General features: G+C 47.7%; 1 protein-coding gene across 1 annotated transcript in view; it reads left to right on the forward strand.

Moving 5' to 3' along the window:
- The window catches only part of LOC119953525, a 138687-nt gene that overhangs the window by 55990 nt on the left and 60682 nt on the right, over positions 1–22015 (forward strand). Inside the window, exons 3-6 of the mRNA XM_038777893.1 lie at positions 3386–3421; positions 5943–6020; positions 6115–6463; positions 8521–8552. Coding sequence (XP_038633821.1) covers positions 3386–3421; positions 5943–6020; positions 6115–6463; positions 8521–8552 — 495 coding nt within the window. The remainder of the gene's footprint in view (positions 1–3385; positions 3422–5942; positions 6021–6114; positions 6464–8520; positions 8553–22015) is intronic.

Consider the following 22015-nt stretch of genomic DNA (forward strand, 5'->3'; position numbering starts at 1 on the left):
GAGAGAGCGTGGGGCTCGATGATGAGAGAGAGGCACGCGAGAGAGAGGGGCGCTGGAGGGAGAGAGAGAGAGAGGGTGAGAGAGAGAGAGCATGACAGACAGAGAGAGAGGGCGCAAGAGAGAGAGAGGACACGAGAGAGAGAGAGAGAGTATGCCAGAGAGTGAGAGGACGGGAGAGAGAGAGAGGTCGCGAGAGAGAGAGGGCGCGAGAGATAGAGAGCACGAGACAGAGAGGGCAAGAGAGAGAGAGGGCGCGAGAGAGAGGGAGAGGGCGCGTGAGAGAGAGAGAGAGGGCGCGAGAGAGAGGGAGAGGGCGCGCGAGAGAGAGAGAGAGGGCGCGTGAGAGAGAGAGGGCGCGAGAGAGAGAGAGAGAGGGCGCGAGAGAGAGAGAGCGCACGAGAGAGAGCACGAGAGAGAGGGTGCGAAAGAGAGAGGGTGCGAGAGAGAGAGAGGACGCGAGAGAGAGAGAGCACGAGAAAGAGAGCGCGCGAGTGAGAAAGCATGAGAGAGACAGAGAGAGAGGGTGCAAGAGAGAGTGAGGGCGCGAGAGAGAGAGAGAACGCGAGAGAGAGAGAGGACGCGAGAGAGAGAGGACGCGAGAGAGAGAGAGGGCGCGAGAGAGAGAGAGAGGACGCGAGAGAGGGAGAGAGAGCACACCAGAGAGTGAGAGGACGCGAGAGAGAGAGAGGGCGCAGAGAGAGAGAGAGGACGCGAGAGAGAGAGAGAGGACGCGAGAGAGAGAGAGGGCGAGAGAGAGAGAGAGGACGTGAGAGAGAGAGAGGACGCGAGAGAGAGAGAGGGCGCGAGAGAGAGAGAGGACGCGAGAGAGAGAGAGGACACGAGAGAGAGAGAGGGCGCAAGAGAGAGAGGGCGCGAGAGAGAGAGGGCGCGAGAGAGAGAGGGCGCGAGAGAGAGAGAGCACGAGACAGAGCGCGCGAGAGAGAGATGGCGCGAGAGAGAGAGAGAGAGGGCACGAGAGAGAGAGAGAGGACGCGAGAGAGAGAGAGGACGCGAGAGAGAGAGAGGACGCGAGAGAGAGAGAGGACGCGAGAGAGAGAGGGCGCGAGAGAGAGAGGGTGCGAGAGAGAGAGGGCGCGAGAGAGAGAGAGCACGAGACAGAGAGCGCGAGAGAGAGAGGACACGAGAGAGAGAGGACGAGAGAGAGAGAGGGCACGAGAGAGAGCGCGAGAGAGAGAGATGGCGCGAGAGAGAGAGAGGGTGCGCGAAGAGAGAGAGAGGGCACGACAGAGCCTCTGCCCCTTTGCCCTCCTGCCTTCACCATGTGTCCCTTGTAGTAATTTACATCCCCAAATGACCAACGTAAGGGTTTCCCAATGCCAACAAATGGGAGCCATGGCCTCTTCCACTGATTTGCAGAGGTCCCCCGGACAGCCGCCAGTGTTTGTCAAATTCGCCAAGTTGCCAGTAAGCATCTTGGCCGTTAGTGGAGTGGCCGGAGTCACAGATGCTGTCCTACCTCCGCCATTTTCTCCATCGCTGAGCCCCGAGAGTCAACAAAACTTCTACTGGGTTTCCTGGACATTTCGCCTTTGAAGGTACCTTATTCCGTTAGAAAAGTGAGTTTTCAAACGAAAATACCGCCTGAAACTAAGTGAAATATCAGTAACCTAGCGAGAGCCACCATCTCTTCCCCTACACAATGTCAGTGGAAATCTCCCACAGCTGTTATAACCACCGTCCAGCAGAGTAATATCTCCCAGACCTCATTTGACAACAGAATTTCCGCTGCTTTTTACACAGAGGGTAGTGGGTGCCTGGAACTCGCTGCCGGAGGAGGTGGTGGGAGCAGGGACGATAGTGATGTTTAAGGGACATCTTGACAAATACATGAATAGGATGGTAAGAAGTCTTACAACACCAGGTTAAAGTCCAACAGGTTTGATTCAAACACTAGCTTTCGGAGCACCTGAGAAGGAGCCTGCGCTCCGAAAGCTCGTGTTTGAATCAAACCTGTTGGACTTTAACCTGGTGTTGTAAGACTTCTTACTGTGCTCACCCCAGTCCAACGCCGGCATCTCCACATCATGAATAGGATGGGAATAGAGGGATACGGACCCAGCAAGTGTAGAAGATTATAGTTTAGATGGGCAGCATGGTCGGCACAGGCTTGGAGGGCCGAAGGGCCTGTTCCTGTGCTGTACTTTTCTTTGTTCTTTGATCTATCGAAGAATATGGGAGCCATTCCAACTGTTGATATTTTTGAAGCTGTTCGTGTGTCACTTTGACCAATGCTCGCAAGAAGCCAGACATCCCATGTAAGTTGCTGCAGTTATTAACACTGAGGGCGCGATTCTCCGCTCCCAGGCCGGGTGGGAGAATCGCGCGAGGGCCGCTCTGGCACCCCCCGCGATTCTCCCATCCCCCCAAAATGGCGTGTCGCGTTTTGCAACACGCCGCTCGGAGAATCGCGGTCCGCCGTGACGATTCTCCGACCCGGATGGGCCGAGCGGCCGGCCGTTCCCGACCGGTTCACACCGGCGGCACCCACACCTGGTCACTGCCGGCGTGAACATGGCGCCAAAAGCTGGTTTGAAGCTTGTGGGGGGCGGAGAGGGGAGTGAGCACCATGGCCGTGCTCGGGAGGGGACTGGCCCGCGATCGGTGCCCACCGATCGTCGGGCTGGCATCTCAACGGGACGCACTCTTTCCCCTCCGCCACCCCGCAAGATAAAGCCGCCACATCTTGCGGGGCAGCGGAGGGGAAGACGGCAACCGCGCATGCGCGGCTGACATCATTAGGCGCGTCGGCCACGTCATTCTCGGCGCACCGAGCCTTGATGCCAGCGACAAGGCCCGGCGGCCGGGATTCACGGCACGGCCCTCCTAGCCCCCCGGCGGGGGGAGAATAGGGGGCCAGGAGCGGCCTCCGACGCCGTTGTGAACCTCTCTGGGTTTCACGACAGCGTCGGGCCTGGCGGAGAATTCCGCCCTGAACTTCTGCTCCCTTCAGCTTCAATGAGCTTAACGAGCAGTAATATTCCTCTCAGTTGCCAGCTAGTTGTTGCTGGGTGATGCCAGTCTCGTGCACAGCAGCAGCACAGCACCTAATCTACCCGTCTGCAGCAGGAGGATGGGCACAATCGCCACCCTTTATCAGAACTGAAGATTGAGAGAGTTCCCATCCCACCCAACATTATCCCCCTTATATACTCTGATCTGACTGAACCCATTCACAAGGCATCGCTCTCTAGGTTGTCGGGTATCATGGGCAGTGTTAGATACATCTTAAAATATATTCTAACAAGAGAATTAAATTCAAATTGAAAGTTTAAACCTGCTGAGTATAGTTTGTCAGTGTGTTATTGCAATAGTGAATCCTGTTTCACAGACACATGTTTATTCACCTCTCTCTTGTGTGTTCCAGGTGTCCACTGATATAAATTTGATAAATGATCTACTGGTGAGGACAGCATTCACACTTGAAAGTTTATTTCACATTTCATGTTGTTCTTTGTTTTTTTTACGACACAATTGATGCTGCTTTCAGATTTACTTAGGAGTGGCTGGATAAATACCAACCAATGTGCTTTCCTTTAATTCTTGCATTTCAGCAGCTTTGCTCATTTAAAGGTAGTGAAAATGTTATAGAATCAGAAGGAGGCTATTCGGCCCATCGAGTCTGCACCAGCTCTTGTAAAGAACTTAAGCACACGCCTCCTCCACCCCATCTCCTTAACCCAGTAACCCCAATTAACCTTTGGACACAAAGGGCAATTTAGCATGGCCAATCCACCTAACCTGTACATCTTTGGACTGTGGGAGGAAACCGGAGCACCCGGAGGAAACCCACGCAGACACTGGGAAAACGTGCAGACTCTGCACAGACAGTGACCCAAGCCGGGAATCGAACCTGGGACCCTGGAGCTGTGAAGCAACAATGCTAACCACGGTGCAGCCGTGCTGTCCCTCGGTATTATTGCAGCACAATGAGCAGAGTAAACTGAAAGCTTGTGATGTTTCCAGACATTAATGATGGAACATTACAACATTCATGAAGTCAATGATAGGCAAATATAGACACACAGATGCAGCAGCACAAAGGGAGGCCATTTGGCCCATCGATGGTGATTCTGTGCAGGAGCTATTTAATGAATGATACTCCACTGCTGCTTCGTCATCGTCCTGCACATTTTCTCCGTCAAAAATGGTTCCAGTTCCCTTTTGGAACTTATTATTGGATTTGCCTTCAGCTGCTAATCTTGAACCATTGCAGCACCAAAACGGGATCACCCAATTTGTATTTATATAACACCTTTCATGTTGTAAAACATTCCGAGGTGCTTCACAGGAATATAAACAAGACAAATAAATTCACACAACGTCCCGGATGGAGATATTTGGGCATCTCTTTGGTGTGCGAGGCACAATTTCAAAGTTTGTGAATGATACAAAACCTGGAAGCAACTGTGAGGAGGACAGTGCAGAAAGGACAGAGGCAAGTTGGTGGAGTGGGCAGATTGGTGACAGACAAAGTTCAATGTGGTGAAATATTGTGTGGTGATGCATTTTGGTTGGAAGAACATGGATAGACAATATAAAATAAAGGGGTAAAATTCTGAAGGGGGGGGGGCAGGAGCAGACGGGCCTAGGTATCGATGTGCACAGGTCATTAAATAAGGTAGTTTGAGAGAGCAGTTAATAAAACAGGAGGTGCCAAACCGTGACTTGCATGTCGTCCTTTGACATTCAGAGCGTGTGTGGCTGTGAAACACGTTAAATCACACATCGGACGGAGGTAAAAAGCTGGAGGCAGGCTTGCCCAGGTACAACTTCACAGAGGGGGAGAAATGGAGAGCACTCAGCAAATCTGGGGGGGAGACACGAGGAGAGTTAATATCAAGGAATCGTTCCAGCAACTTTGCAAAATTTATTTTGTAGTTTCCCACCAACTGAAAAGCTACAGATGGCTGGTGAATGGGTAAGAGGGTGGGGTGGGTAAGGGGTTAGGTGGTGGGTAAGGTAAGGGGATGGGGTGGGTAAGATGGTGGGTAGAGTAAGGGGGTGGGGTGGGTATGGTAAGGGGTAGGCTACGTCACTATGGGCGTAAGGTGGGTGAGTGGGTAGAGGCATTTCCAGCACTGGGGTCAGGTCAGGATGTGCTGTCAGGGCGGCATGGTAGCACAGTGGTTAGCACTGTTGTTTCACAGCTCCAAGGTCCCAGCTTGGGTCACTGTCTGTGCGGAGTCTGCACGTTCTCCCCGTGTCTGCGTGGGTTTCCTCCGGGTGCTCCGGTTTCCTCCCACAAGTCCCGAAAGACGTGCAGATTAGGTAATTTGGACATTCTGAATTCTCCCTCTGTGACCCGAACAGACGCCCGAGTGTGGTGACTAGCGGCTATTCACACTAACTTCATTGCGGCGTTAATGTGAGCCTACTTGTGACAATAAAGATTATTATTATTATGTTGACTCAGGACGAGTTGGTTGATGGGGCCTAGTTAGGTTGGATACGGGGGTAGCGGGCAGCAGTTGAGGTCTTCAGACGCTGGGGGGTAGGGGTCAATGTGATAGTGTAATTTCTTTGATAAGTGCCCAAGTAAAATAGATGGAACTGTCCGAAGTTTCAACTCTAACTCAGACTTATTGCCATTTGGAAGTTCAAATTTCCTCGGTCATTTCCACCAAGTCAGGTGCAATGGGACCTCCGAGGGGCCGTGTAGCAACTTCAAAAGAATGTCTGATCTCCAACCATCTGGAGATTTGAAGATCTGAGCTGAGCCACGATTTGCTAATTGACTCTGCCCCATCCGTCATTCCAGCAAAATTCACCTGTACAATTCATGGTAATTAATGAGATGCAGATGACTGAAGATCATTTAGAATGTGTTCAAATTTTTAGTTAAGATAAAATGGCAACAGTAGAAAGAATGGATATTGACTGTCACAAGTATATAACTGAACAATTACTCTATGTGTCTTCAGAATGATACTGAAAGATCTCAGCAGTTTGTCAGCTGGAAGACTCTACAGAAAACACTCCTGGATTCGACTGATGATGATGTAAAACAATATTTCAAATTGTTTTTTAAAGTTCTCTCTGCTGATTAAAGATGGCTCATTTTTGAAAGATTTTTGTTCTTTTAATTTTGAACAGTTTTCTCCGTGGATTGAAAGTTCTGCCAATATTGTCCAGGCACCAGGTTCCGAAGCGAAAGTTTCAGGAGTTCCCCAAGAGGAGGCCAGCGAAACGCTCCCCAAGGAAAAGGAGCCCGTTCCTGCTGCAGTCACATTTTCAGAGGAAGCACATCCAATTCTAAAATACAAGCCTTTTGGAAAATCTGAAGTTGAAATGCCGGACCTCACCTCATTTCTGGTCACTGATGCTGAAGCTCAGCTTCATCCAGAGGTTATACTCGTTCTACAACACATCCGGCACATGGCCAACAGCCAACCTGCTTTAGTTCAACGAGTATCTGCCCTAGAAAAAGCCTTATCAGATTTAGGTGAGTTTGAGAGCAGGTCACAATGTTTTGTTAGAAAATCGGACCAGACCCCAACTTTGGTTAGGATCCCGGACCAGAGCCTAACCCATGCCCACCATCACAGCTTCTGAAGTCCGATTGGTCTTCCTGAAAGTGAAACCTCGGAAGGCGACGGGTCCGGATGGGATCCCTGGTCGTGCACTCGGAGCCTGCGCGGACCAGCTGACAGAGATACGGTCTCCAGCGGCCGCACTGTGCTCCATGGTGGACTCAGACCACGGAGCTGAACCTCCTAATAGTGCCCCTAATCGGCAGCGCGCCCGTCCCTGACTGCCTGACCAAAAATATCCCGGTCCCGTATGAGGCCCCCCCCCCGCCCCTGACCAGGGCAGCCGCGGACTGAGTCCACAGCCGCCATGCCAGTATCCTGACCGGCAGGACCCTGTTTGATCCACGCCATCGGGAATTTGGCGGGTCAGGGGCGGAGAATGTCGAGGCAGACCTCCACCAATGGCTGGCGGTAGGGATACGTGGTCCGAGTACGCCGCCTTTCGGGGCACGGAGAATCGGAGAACCGCTTCCGGTTCCAATACCATGTGTGGAATTGGATTCTCCGCCCCGCAGCCGGACACGATTTCAACGTCGGGGTGCGGAGAATCCAGCCCCCTTTCTCCTGGATGTTGCACTATATAAGGTTGAAGTCCTCTCTCTGTCTAATCTTACCAATTTGCCAATGTTGGGAGAGTCAGGAGTGGAGCTCGAGTTACATTCTTGCTGTTGGACCCAACAATCATCAACCACATCACAAGAGACAAGTTGGAAAGTTCACAACATTTAACATTTACACAATGATGAATGAGGATTGTCCATTCTCCAAGACATAGAAAAATGTATCTTATCCCAGTGGAAACAAATTCCAGTGTCACATGGCCACCTCCTAATGACAGAAAGATAAAAATGTAAAGTACATAATTTCCACTCATTTAAACATTCCCTACGTGAGGAGTTTGAGATGTTTAAGAATAGTTCAACTCATCTCTAACTTATTTTACCCATGTTCTTCCTCTTCACACCCAGTCATATTTTGATATTGGCCATGTCATATATCTATGTAAATTTGTCTTTTAAAAATTAATTTACGGGATTTTGGCGTAGCTGGTTAGTCCATCATTTATTGCCCATCCCTAGTTGCCCTTCAGACGGTGGTGGTGAGCTGCCTTCTCGAACCGCTGCAGTCCATGAGGCGTAGGGACACCCACATGTGCTGTTAGGGAGGGTGTTCCAGAATGTTGCCCCAGCGACAGTGAAGGAACGGCCGATATATTTCCAAGTCAGGGTAGTGAGTGACCTTAGAGGGGAACCTTCAGGTGGTGGGGTTCCCAGGAATCTGCTGCTCCTTCTAGATGGTAGTGGTCGTGGATATGAAAGGTGCTACCTAAGGAACCTTGGCAAGTTATTGCAGTGCATCTTGGAGATGGCACACACGGTTGCCACTGTTCATCGGTGGAGGAGGGTTTGAATGTTTGTGGAAGGAGGAGCAATCAAGCGGGGCTGCTTTGTCCCGGATAGTGTTGAGATTCTTGAGTGTTGTTGGAGCTGCGCTCATCCAGGCAAGTGGAGAGTATTCCATCACACTCCTGACTTGTGCCTTGTAGATGATGGACAAGCTTTGGGGGGGCAGGGGGTGAGTTACTTGCTGTAGGATTCCTAGCCTTTGACCTGCCCTGGTAGCCACAGTATTAATGTGGCTGGGTCCAGTTCAGCTTCTGATCAATGGTAACCCCCAGGATGTTGATAGTGGGGGATTCAGAAATGGTAATGCCATTGAATGTCATGGGGAGATGGTTAGACCCTCTCTTGGCCATTGCCTGGCACTTGTGTGGCACGAATGTAACTTGCCACTTGTCAGCCCAAGCCTGGATATTGCCCAGGTCTTGCTGCATTTGGACACGGACTGCTTAAGACTACCCAATATGACACACTCATTAGACTTTGCCAGTGACTGTCTGCTACATCACTCTAACTCTGTGTAATTGTTTATTTCTTTTTAATCCCCATAAAATCAATTGCAATCTCAGAGAGTGGACGGGCGGATCAGCATGGTGTTCAGGTAAGTGAAGATTATGTCTTATGTTTGAACATGATTCCAGTTCCGTTTTACAGGGCAATTGGAAAGATTATTCTACCATTATGTGGATATCTGAAATGTTTTGTTTAAGAATGGTTTATTTAACTATTTATAGAGAAACAGCAGCAGGAGTTGAGAAAGTGAACAATGCAGAGAGACTATCCTACAGCAAAACATTGTTCTCCATCTTATGCCAAATCCTTACAATACTCACCCACTCACCTGACTATTCACGTGTGTCACTGACATGGCTGCTGACTATTCACGTGTGTCATTGACATGGCTGCTGACTATTCACGTGTGTCATTGACATGGCTGCTGACCATTCACGTGTGTCACTGACATGGCTGCTGACTATTCACGTGTGTCATTGACATGGCTGCTGACCATTCACGTGTGTCACTGACATGGCTGCTGACTATTCACGTGTGTCATTGACATGGCTGCTGACCATTAACGTGTGTCACTGACATGGCTGCTGACCATTAACGTGTGTCACTGACATGGCTGCTGACCATTAACGTGTGTCACTGACATGGCTGCTGACCATTCACGTGTGTCATTGACATGGCTGCTGACTATTCACGTGTGTCATTGACATGGCTGCTGACCATTCACGGGTGTGGTGACTAGCGGCTTTTCACAGTAACTTCATTGCGGCGTTAATGTGAGCCTACTTGTGACAATAAAGATTATTATTATTAGGTTGACTCAGGACGAGTTGGTTGATGGGGTCTAGTTAGGTTGGATACGGGGGTAGCGGGCGGCAGTTGAGGTCTTCAGACGCTGGGGGGTAGGGGTCAATGTGATAGTGTAATTTCTTTGATAAGTGCCCAAGTAAAAAAGATGGAACTGTCCGAAGCTTCAACTCTAACTCAGACTTATTGCCATTTGGAAGTTCAAATTTCCTCGGTCATTTCCACCAAGTCAGGTGCAATGGGACCTCCGAGGGGCCGTGTAGCAACTTCAAAAGAATGTCTGATCTCCAACCATCTGGAGATCCCACCGCTCTCTGGGAAGAGAATTCCGAGCCGGAGTTCCCACCGTTCTCTGGGAAGAGAATTCTGAGCTGGAGTTCCCACCGCTCTCTGGGAAGAGAATTCCGAGCCGGAGTTCCCACCGCTCTCTGGGAAGAGAATTCCGAGCCGGAGTTCCCACCGCTCTCTGGGAAGAGAATTCCGAGCCGGAGATCCCACCGCTCTCTGGGAAGAGAATTCCGAGCCGGAGTTCCCACCGCTCTCTGGGAAGAGAATTCCGAGCCGGAGTTCCCACCGCTCTCTGGGAAGAGAATTCCGAGCCGGAGTTCCCACCGCTCTCTGGGAAGAGATTTCCGAGCTGGAGTTCCCACTGCTCTCTGGGAAGAGAATTCCGAATCGGAGTTCCCACCGCTCTCTGGGAAGAGAATTCCGAGCCGGAGTTCCCACCGCTCTCTGGGAAGAGAATTCCGAGCCGGAGCTCCCACCGCTCTCTGGGAAGAGAATTCCGAGCCGGAGCTCCCACCGCTCTCTGGGAAGAGAATTCCGAGCCGGAGTTCCCACCGCTCTCTGGGAAGAGAATTCCGAGCCGGAGTTCCCACCGCTCTCTGGGAAGAGAATTCCGAGCCGGAGTTCCCACCGCTCTCTGGGAAGAGAATTCCGAGCTGGAGTTCCCACCGCTCTCTGGGATGAGAATTCCGAGCCGGAGTTCCCACCGCTCTCTGGGAAGAGAAGACATTCCCTCCTCATCTCAATCTTAAATTCCAAACCCCTTATTCTAAAATGGGTCGCCCGAAATTCCCCCACAAGAGCAAACATCTTTTTTATTTGTCCATGGGTTGTGGGCATCGCGGGTCAGCATTTATTGCCCATCACTGAGGGGCATTTAAGAGTCAACCACATTGCTGTGGGTCTGGAGTCACATGTAGGCCAGACCGGGTCAGGACAGCAGATTTCCTTCCCTAAAGGCCATTAGGGAGCCAGGTAGATTTTTACAACAATTGACAATGGTTTCATGGTCATCATTAGACTTTTAATTCCAGGTTTTTATTGAATACAAATTTCACCGTCTGCCCTGGTGATATTTGAACCTGGGTCCACGGAGCATTACTCTGAGTTTCTGAATTACTAGTCCAATGACAATTCTCTACGGCACTGCTCTCCCCTCTTCCCGGCATCCACCTTGTCAAGCCCTCTCAGAATCTTATACATTTTCATAAGATCACCTCTCTTTCTTCTAAACTCCAGTGAGTACAGACACTTCCTCAGTAGTCCCTCATCCCAGGGACCAGCCTAATGAATGTTCTCTTAACTTCCTCCAATGCAAATATAATCACCCCTAAAGTAGGGAGACCAACCTGCACCATTACCCAAAGTGTGGTCTCGCCAACCTGCACCAATACCCGAGGTGTGGTCTCGCCAACCTGCACCATTACCCGAGTGTGGTCTCGCCAACCTGCACCATTACCCGAGGTGTGGTCTCGCCAACTCCCTTGTGACAAGGGCCTTTTATCTTCTGAATTCCTGCTGTAGCTTCATGTTGTTTTGTGATTCATGTACAAGGGCACCCAGGTCCCTCTGCACTGTAGCATTCTGCAGTCTCTTCATTTAAATAATATTCTGCTTTCCTATTATTGCCAAAGTGGGCAACCTTACATTTTCCCACATTATACTCCATCTGCCAATTTCTTGCCGACTCGCTTAACCTATTTTTATCCCTGTGTTCAGTGTCTAGTGTGTGGGTGAAGAGAGTTTGCAAGTTTCCCTTTTTACAGTTTACTTCTCAACCTGTCAGCAATGCACAGAAACAGCCAAGTGTGGCTCTGTTGGAAAACAATCTCCCCATTCCCCTACTTTTTGTGTAATTCACTCAGGGATGGGGACGTCACTGGGCTGCGCCGACAATTATTGACCATCTCGAATTGCCATTGGACTGAGTAGTTTAACGGCAGGTCATTTTCTGAGTCACATGTAGGCCAGACCGGGTAAGGACGGCAGATTTCCTTCCCCAAAGCACATCAATGAACCAGATGAATTTTTCTGACAATCCCCAATGGTTTCATGATTGTCATCAGACTTTTCATTCCAGATTTTTTATTGAATACAGATTTCATCATTTCCCCTGGTGGGATTGGAAGTCGGGTTCCCAGAGCTTTACCCTGGGTCTCTGGGATACTATTCCAACCACAATACCACCGTCTCCCCTTGTGGGGACATGGAAACTGGGTCCATTGCAGCCGCAGGGGGATGTTTCAGAGGAGCCTGGAGCTAGTTTGGATCTCAGATGGGGAAGTATGCAGACCCACTGACATGTGGATCCACCCTGCCACTCATCAACCAAACTCCCACCAATGAGCAAGTAGCTCCATTACCTTGTGGAAGGAATCTTTGGGAGAGTTGAAGACTCGAAGTAAACCCTGACAAAAACCCTGCAGTGGACACCATAAAACCATAAGACATAGGAGCAGAATGAGGCTCCTCGACCCAGTGGGTCTGCTCCGCCATTCAATCATGTGGCATGTGAGAGTGCCTTTAAGAATTGGATGTTTAAGAAATGTACCTTGAAGAAATGAAGCTGATCATATTACTGAAGTGATGTCACGGGGGGGAGCTGAGCTCACTTCTGCTTTTTGGGAGTTTTAGTTTCAGTTTGAAGAAAGCTTGGGTGTGGCTGTGAGCTGCATTGCTGGTGATCTCTGCCATGAAGGACCATCTCATAATCCTTTGGTGAAATCGGAATTGTAAAAAGGTCTCAGTATTGAATATAAATCTCATGTGCTTCTGTTTGAAGGATTTGTTAAGTCTTTTGGATGTGTAAAGGAACAGTTTGCAGGATTGGGTAGTGTTGTATTATTTTCGGGGTTATCTTTGAAGTAAGGGATGTTAAGAGATCCAATGTTTATTTAAAGGGTTAATTTGAGTTCATGGAATAAACATTGTTTTGTTTTAAAAGCCACGTGTCCATAATTGTAATACTACACCCGGGGAACAAGCCGTGTGCTTCAAAAGCAACAATCCATTAAAGGTGGGGGTTGGTTGAACTCCATGATACATTTTGGGGTTCTGCAAACGCCTCTCCCATAACAATTGGGGGCTCGAGGGGGATAAAAGTCTATCTATTGGATTGGTTTTTGTGAACTTAAAGACAGTGAAGGATTGTTGCTTTTCCGGTGTGGTATTTTAGTTTAAGTGTGTTGTGGACAATGGCTCTTTCAGAGGCTCAGAAGTTTTTGGGGTGGAGAATGTCACACGCAGTACCTTACGGACAGAGACTAAAAGCAGACTGTTAGCTTTGGCAAAAACATTGCAGTTAACATTCCCTGACAAAATGCGAAAAGATAAGGTAATTATGGCGGTGGCTAAGCATTTAAAGTTGTCTGAGATAGAGTTTGACTCATTGGAAATTGCAAAAATTCAGTTGCAAATTAAACAAATGGAACATGAGAAAGAATTAAAGCGACTTGAATACGAAAGAGAGAGAGAGGAAAAAGAAAGAGAGAGAGGAGAAAGGAGAAAAGAAAGAATAACCCTAGCAGAACAAAAAGAAAGAGAAAGAACAAAGAACAAAGAAAATGACAGCACAGGAACAGGCCCTTCGGCCCTCCCAGCCTGCGCCGATCCAGATCCTTTATCTAAACCTGTCTCCTATTTTCCAAGGTCTACTTCTTTCTGTTCCCCGCCTGTTCATATATCTGTCCAGATGCATCTTAAATGATGCTATCGTGTTCCAGGCACCCACCACCCTCTGCGTAAAAAACGTTCCACGCACATCTCCCTTAAACTTTCCCCCTCTCACCTTGAAATCGTGACCCCTTGTAATTGACGCCCCCAATCTTGGAAAAAGCTTGTTGCTGTCCACCCTGTCCATACCTCTCATAATTTTGTAGACCTCAATCAGGTCCCCCCTCAACCTCCGTATTTCCAATGAAAACAATCCTAATCTACTCAACCTTTCTTCATAGCTAGCACCCTCCATACCAGGCAACATCCTGGTGAACCTCCTCTGCACCCTCTCTAAAGCATCCAACTCCTTCTGGGAATGTGGCGACCAGAACTGCACGCAGTATTCCAAATGTGGCCTAACCAAAGTCCTATACAACTGTAACATGACCTGCCGACTCTTGTACTCAATACCCCGTCCGATGAAGGCAAGCATGCTGTATGCCTTCTTGACCACTCTATCAACCTGCGTTGCCACCTTCAGGGTACAATGGACCTGAACTCCCAGATCTCTCTGTACATCAATTTTCCCCGGGACTCTTCCATTGACCATATAGTCCGCTCTTTAATTTGATCTTCCAAAATGCATCACCTCGCATTTGCCTAGATTGAACTCTATCTGCCATTTCTCTGCCCAACTCTCCAATCTATCTATATTTTGCTGTATTCTCTGACAGTCCTCCTCGTTATCTGCAACTCCACCAATCTTAGTATCATCTGCAAACTTGCTAATCAGACCCCCTATACCTTCCTCCAGGTCATTTATGTATATCACAAACAACAGTGGTCCGAGCACGGATCCCTGTGGAACACCACTAGTCACCCTTCTCCATTTTGAGACACTCCCTTCCACCACTACTTTCTGTCTCCTGTTACCCAGCCAGTTCTTTATCCATCTAGCTAGTACACCCTGAACCCCATACAACTTCACTTTTTCCATCAACCTGCCATGGGAAACTTTATCAAACGCCTTACTGAAGTCCATGTATATGACATCTACAGCCCTTCCCACATCAATTAACTTTGTCACTTCCTCAAAGAATTATATTAGGTTTGTAAGACATGACCTTCCCTGCACAAAACCATGTTGCCTATCACTGATAAGTCTATTTTCTTCCAGGGAGATACAGATCAGGGAAAAAGATAAAGAGAGAGAGTTTTAACTTCAGAAAATGGCCATGAAACAAGAAAGTCAGTCAAAATTGGCAGATGTAAAGGGAAACGTACAGTTGGATGATAGTGATGAGGATAGTGAGAAAGAGTGTCATAGTCAAGGGCGTGGTGGGGATCTATGTAAATATGTCCAAACATTGCCAAAGTTTGGCGAGAAGGAAGTGGAAGCCTTTTTCATTTCAGTTGAGAAGGTAGCTAAACAAATGAAATGGCCACAGGACATGTGGGTATTACTGATTCAAACAAAGCTGGTAGGTAGGGCTAGTGAAGTGTTTGCATCACTACCAGAGGAGGTATCTGGAACGTATGAGGAGGTGAAGAAATCCATCTTAAATGCAGATGAGCTAGTGCCTGAAGCTTACAGACAAAGGGTCAGAAATTTAAGGAAAGAATTTGGTCAAACATACATGGAGTTTGAAAGGCTCAAACAGAGTAATTTTGATAGGTGGATAAGGGCTTTGAAAATAGACCAAACGTATGAAGCTCTCAGAGAAATTATACTTTTGGAGGAGTTTAAAAATTCAATTCCTGATGTAGTGAGAACTCATGTGGAAGAACAGAGGGTTAAAACTGTGAGATTAGCAGCAGAAATGGCAGATGATTATGAATTAGTTCATAAATCAAAGCTTGGTTTCCGACATCAGTTTCAGCCGGTGAGGGATAGAAACTGGGGACATGAGAAATACTCAAATGGTAAAGGTGAAGGTGATCTTATGGGAGATAATAAAGAGAGTGTACCTCAGATTAAAAAAGAAATCCAGGGGGGTGGAAAAGAAATAAAAAGTTTCAAATGTTTTCACTGTAATAAACTCAGCCATGTAAAGTCACAGTGTTGGTGGTTGAAGAAAAGCACTGGGAAGGCTGATGTGGTCAAACAGGATAAGACAGTGGGATTGTTAGAGTGGTAATGGAAAGCCCAAGGGAAACGAAGGAGGTGCAAACAATTGTACAGCCTGTTCAAGAAGTAATTGTTAAGAAGGTGCCAGATGTCTTTAAAGAATTTACTTGTGTGGGTAAGGTTTACTCATGTGTATCAGGAGGAGCAGGTAAAGAAGTCACAATTTTAAGAGATACAGGGGCTACTCAATCTTTAATGGTAAGAGATGAGGAATTATGTAGTTTGGGAAGAATGTTGCCAGAAAAGGTGGTAATATGTGGAATTCAGGGTGAGAGGAATAGTGTTCCATTATATAAGGTAAGGTTGGACAGTCCAGTGAAGAGTGGTGAAGTAGTAGGAGGAGTAATAGAGAAACTATCTTGTCCAGGAATACAGTTTATCTTGTGTAATGATATGGCTGGATCGCAGGTGGGAGTGATGCATACTGTGGTTGATAAGCCAGTGGAAAATCAGACAACTGAAGTGTTGAAGGACGAATATCCTGGGATTTTTCCGGATTGTGGAGTAACAAGGTCGCAAAGTCACAGGTTAAGACAAGAGGAGAAATCAAAGAGTGAAGATGAAGTGGAAGTGCAATTATCAGAAACGATTTTTGATCAAATGGTTGAAAAATAACAAGAACAGGTGGAGGATGAGGCGGATATTTTTAGTTCAGGAAAATTGGCGGAGTTATAACAGAAAGATGTAGAAATAAAACGGATGTATCAGAAAGCATATACGGAAGAGGAATCTGAGAGTATACCAGAGTGTTGTTACCGTAAAAGTGATGTCTTGATGAGAAAATGGAGGCGGATATGCAGGCGGATAAAAAGTGGGCAGAAGTTCATCAAGTGGTATTGCTGGTAGGGTACAGAAAGGAGATGTTGCGAGTTGCACATGAGGTACCAGTGGGAGGTCATTTGGGAATAAGGAAAATTCAAGCTAAAATCCAGAAACATTTTTATTGGCCTGGACTGCATAAAGATGTAGTTAAATTTTGTCAATCATGTCAAGTGATAGGGAAACCTCAAGCAGTGATAAAACCAGCGCCCTTAATACCCATTCCATCATTTGAGGAACCTTTTACGAGGGTCCTAATTGATTGTGCAGGACAGCTTCCTAAAACAAAAAGTGGGAATCAATATCTTTTGATTATAATGGATGTGTCTACTCGGTTTCCAGAGGCCATTCCAGTACTTAATATTACAGCTAAAAAGATTGTGGAGGAGTTACTTAAATTCTTTACTAGATATGGACTACCCACAGAAATACAATCGGATCAAGGATCAAATTTTACCTCAAAGTTATTCAAAGAAGTTATGGATAGTTTAGGAATAAAACAAATTAAATCAACTGTGTACCATCCAGAATCACAGGGAGTGTTAGAAAGGTGGCATCAGTAGGACACAGGGACCGAGGAACTGAAACTTAAGTGGGAGGAGGAGCTTGGTGGGGAGTTGGAGGGAGGCGTATGGGCAGACGCTCTGAGGAGGGTAAATGCAACCGCAACATGTGCCAGGCTCGGTCTGATTCAGTTCAAGGTGGTTCACCGAGCCCACATGACGGTGGCCCGGATGAGCACATTCTTTGGGCTGGAGGACAAGTGTGCTAGATGTGGGGGAGGACCAGCGAACCATGTCCACATGTTCTGGGCGTGTCCAAAACTCAGGGGATACTGGTAGGGATTTGCGGACGTCATATCCCAGGTACTGAAAACAAGGGTGGCGATGAGTCCAGAGGTGGTGATTTATGGGGTGTCGGAAGACCCGGGAGTCCAGGAGGGGATAGAGGCTGACGTTGTGGCCTTTGCTTCCCTGATAGCCCGGCGACGAATACTGTTGGCCTGGAGGGACTCAAAGCCCCCAAGGACCGAAGTATGGCTGTCGGACATGGCAAGCTTTCTCGGCTTGGAAAAAATCAAGTTCGCCTTACGATGATCACTATCGGGGTTTGCCCGGAGGTGGCAACCATTCATCAACTTCTTCACGGGGAACTAATCGTCAGCGGCGGGGAATAGTGTAGAGTAGGGGGGAAGAATAGGCGGGTCTATCTGCGAGAGTGGTACTGTTATTTGCACTATGTTTTTGTAATTGGTATCTGCACACTAATGTATATTGTTACTGTTTACAATGCCAAAAATACCTCAATAAAATTGTCTGTTTAAAAAAAAAAGAAAGGTGGCATCAGACATTAAAGACAATGTTGGGGGCTTATTGTCAAGATTATCCAGAGGATTGGGATAAAGGAATTCCATTCGTACTGTTTGCAATTAGGGATGCACCTAATGAGTCAACCAAATTTAGTCCTTTTGAACTAATTTTTGGTCATGAGGTAAGAGGACCACTTAAATTGATCAAAGAAAAATTGTTGGGTGAGAAAGCGGAAATTACACTATTGGATTACGTGTCAAATTTTAGGGAACGAATAAATAGAGCAGGTGAATTGGCTAGAAATGAAAAAATGAAAATCGTTTATTGTCACGAGTAGGCTTCAATGAACAACATTGACAACATTTGAAAGGTGCACAAAATGTGATGAAACGGATAGCGGACAAGAAATCCACAATTCATAGTTTTGCAAGTGGAGATAAAGTTTTAGTGTTGTTACCAGTGGTAGGTGAACCTTTAAAAGCTAGGTTTTGTGGACCGTATCAGATTGAAAGAATATTAAGTGAGGTGAATTATGTGGTAAAAACACCAGATAGAAGGAAGACTCACCGAGTGTGTCATGTGAATATGCTTAAAAGGTACTTTGAAAGGGAAGGAGAAAAAAAGGAGGTTTTAATGATTCTAACTCAAAATGATGAACCAAATCTAGATGACTGTGAATTTGACATACCTCAAATCAAATTGGAAAATGAGGATGTTCTTAAAAATTGGGATGAATTGTTAAGTTACCTTCCAGAGGGAAAACGAACTGACCTGAAGGAGTTATTGACATCACATGGGCAAGTTTGTAGAGATAAATTGGGAGGTACTAAAATGGCTATACATGATGTAGATGTGGGAAATGCTGTTCCGATCAAACAACATCCATATAGACTTAACCCTTTAAAATTGGCACAGGTTAACAGAGAGATTGACAGTATGCTTAAAAATGGAATCATTGAAGTGGGTTGCAGGCAATGGAGCTCACCCATAGTGATGGTACCTAAACCAGACGGTACCCAACGGTTGTGTGTGGACTATCGAAATGTGAATGCAGTTACAAGAACGGACTCTTACCCTATCCCACATTTGAAGGATTGCATTGAGCAAGTGGGACAATCTGCTTTTATTTCCAACTTCCAGACGTGGAAAGAACATTTCAAACATCGTATGGAGTTCTTCGATCGACTTCAGGAGGCAGGTTTGGTGATGAACCTAGCCGAAAGTGAATTTGGAGAAGCCCGAATCACTTTCCTTGAGGAGTTTCTGATACCCTAATGACGAAGGGAAATAATGCGATTTCTTAGCATGAGTGGATTTGATCGAACCTTTGTGCAAAAGATTTGTCTCGTAGTTACCCCACTGATGGAATTGCTGAAGAAACGTTTCAATGGACAGCGGACTTTCAACAGGCAAGTGACTGCCTGAAAGCTGTGATAACTGATGCTCCCGTATTGGAGGATTGCAAGGGGCTCTGTGATCAGATTGAACTGAAGTATCTGATTCTAATGAGAAATGCCGAGGAGTAGAGGAATGGATGGATCGTGCAGAGACTTTCTTGTTCAAAGAGACTGTTAATCGAGAAGGTTTTCGGTTGGAGGAAGGAGAACGGGAAAGATGGGCAATATTATTATGCCTGTTTGCGTGTGTTTTTGTTTTCAACAAAAACGTATATTTACTGTGTGCATTTCTTAGTGGATGGTGCAAAAGTGAAAAATGAAACCATCTTGAAGTTGATGGGTTCTTGTGGGGAGGTGTCATGTGAGAGTGCTTTTAAGAATTGGAAGTTTAAGAAATGTACCTTTAAGAAACGAGGGCTGATCATATTACTGAAGTGATGTCACAGGGGGAGCTGAGCTCACTTCTGTTTGTTGGGAGTTTTAGTTTCAGTTTGAAAAAAGCTTTAGTGTGGCTGTGAGTTGCATTGCTGGTGATCTCTGCCAGGAAGGACTATCTCTTAATCCTTTGATGAAATCGGAATTGTAAAAAGGTCTCAGTATTGAATATAAATCTAATGTGCTTCTGGTTTGAAGGATTTGTTAAGTCTTTTGGATGTGTAAAGGAACAGTTTGCAGGATTGGGTAGTGTTGTATTATTTTCGGGGTTATCTTTGAAGTAAGGGGTGTTAAGAGATCCAATGTTTATTTAAAAGGTTAATTTGAGTTCATGGAATAAACATTGTTTTGTTTTAAAAGCCACATGTCCATAATTGTAATACCACACCTGGGGAACAAGCCGTGTGCTTCAAAAGCAACAATCCATTAAAGGTGGGGGTTGGTTGAACTCCATAATACATTTTGGGGTTCTGAAAACACCTCTCCCAGAACACATGGCTGATATTTTCTCATCCCCATTCTCCTGCCTTCTCCCCATAACCCCTGATCCCCCTTATTAATCAGGAACCTATCTATCTCTGTCTTAAAGACACTCAGTGAATTGGCCTCCACAGCCTTCTGCGGGAAAGAGTTCCATAGATTCACCACCCTCTGGCTGAAGAAATTCCTCCTCATCTCTGTTTTAAAGGATCTTTCATCCCTTTCATCTGAGATGGTGCCCTCTGGTTCCAGTTTTTCCTACAAGTGGAAATATATGGTCTCCACGTCCACTCTATCCAGGCCTCGCAGTATCTTGTAAGTTTCAATAAGATCCTCTCTCATACATCTAAACTCAAAGAGTACAGACCCAGAGACCTCAAGCGTTCCTCATTCGACAAGTTCTTCATTCCAGGGATCATTCTTGTGAACCTCCTCTGGACCCTTTCCAAGGCCAGCACATCCTTCCTTAGATACGGGGCCCAAAACTGCCCACAATACTCCAAATGGGGTCTGACCAGAGCCTTGTACAGCCTCAGAAGTACATCCCCGGTCTTGTATTCTAGCCCTCTTGACATAAATGCTAACATTGCATTTGCCTTCTTAACTGCCGACTGAACCTGCACGTTAACCTTAAGAGAATCGTGAACAAAGACTCCCAAGTCCCTTTGTGCTTCTGCTTTCTGAAGCATTTCCCCATTTAGAAAATAGTCTATGCCTAAATTCCTCCTTCCAAAGTGCATAACCTCACATTTTTCCACATTGTATTTCATTTGCCACTTCATTGCCCACTCTCCTAGCTTGTCCAAATCCTTCTGCAGCCCCCTTGCTTCCTCAATACTACCTGTCCCTCTACAGATCTTTGTATCATCTGCAAACTTAGCCACAGTGCCTTCAGTTCCTTCTTCCAGATCATTAATGTATATTGTGAAAAGTTGTGGTCCCAGCACAGACCCCTGAGGCAACCACTAGTCACCGGCTGCCATCCTGAAAAAGACCCCTTTATCCCCCACTCTCTGCCTTCTGCCAGTCAGCCAATCCTCTATCCATGCCAGGATCTTACCCTGAACACCATGGGCTCTTAACTTATTTAACAGTCTCCTATGCGGCACCTTGTCAAAGGCCTTCTGGAAATCTCCTGCTGTTGGAACTCTCCCGCTATCGGATTGCTCCCGCTTTCAAAACACTCCCGCTCACGGAAGACTTCCGCTATCGCGGCGCTCCCACTATCTGAACGCTCCCGCTATCGGAGCGCTCCCACTCCCGGAATGCTCCCACTCCCGGAACTCTCCCGCTATTGGATTGCTCCCGCTTTCAAAACACTCCCGCTCTCGGAAGACTTCCGCTATCACGGCGCTCCCACTCCCGGAATGCTCCCACTCCCGGAACTCTCCCGCTATTGGAGCGCTCCCACTCCCGGAATGCTCCCACTCCCGGAACTCTCCCGCTATTGGAGCGCTCCCACTCCCGGAATGCTCCCACTCCCGGAACTCTCCCGCTATTGGAGCGCTCCCACTCCCGGAATGCTCCCACTCCCGGAACGCTTCCGCTACCGCTCCCACTCTCAGAATGCTCCCGCTCCCGGAACTCTCCCGCAACCAGAACACTCCCGCTATCGCGGAACTCTCCTGCTCTCGGAACGCTCCCGCTTTCGCAACGCTCCCACTCTTGGAACATTCCCACTATGGCGGCACTCCCGCTCTCGGAACGCTCCCGCTCTCGGAACGCTCCCGCTCTCGGAACGCTCCCGCTCTCGGAACGCTCCCGCTTTCACAACGCTCCCACTCTCGGAACATTCCCACTATGACGGCGCTCCCGCTCTCGGAACTCTCCCGCTCTTGGAACGCTCCCGCTATCGGAAGGTTCCCGCTCTCGGAACGCTCCCACTCCCGGAATGCTCCCACTCCCGGAACTCTCCCGCTATTGGAGCGCTCCCACTCCCGGAATGCTCCCACTCCCGGAACGCTTCCGCTACCGCTCCCACTCTCAGAATGCTCCCGCTCCCGGAACTCTCCCGCAACCAGAACACTCCCGCTATCGCCGAACTCTCCTGCTCTCGGAACGCTCCCGCTCTCGGAACGCTCCCGCTCGCGGAACGCTCCCGCTTTCACAACGCTCCCACTCTCGGAACATTCCCACTATGACGGCGCTCCCGCTCTCGGAACGCTCCCGCTCTCGGAACGCTCCCGCTCTCGGAACGCTCCCGCTTTCACAACGCTCCCACTCTCGGAACATTCCCACT

Source organism: Scyliorhinus canicula, chromosome 18 (genome assembly GCF_902713615.1).
Source record: "Scyliorhinus canicula chromosome 18, sScyCan1.1, whole genome shotgun sequence".
Taxonomy (NCBI): Eukaryota; Metazoa; Chordata; class Chondrichthyes; order Carcharhiniformes; family Scyliorhinidae; genus Scyliorhinus; species Scyliorhinus canicula.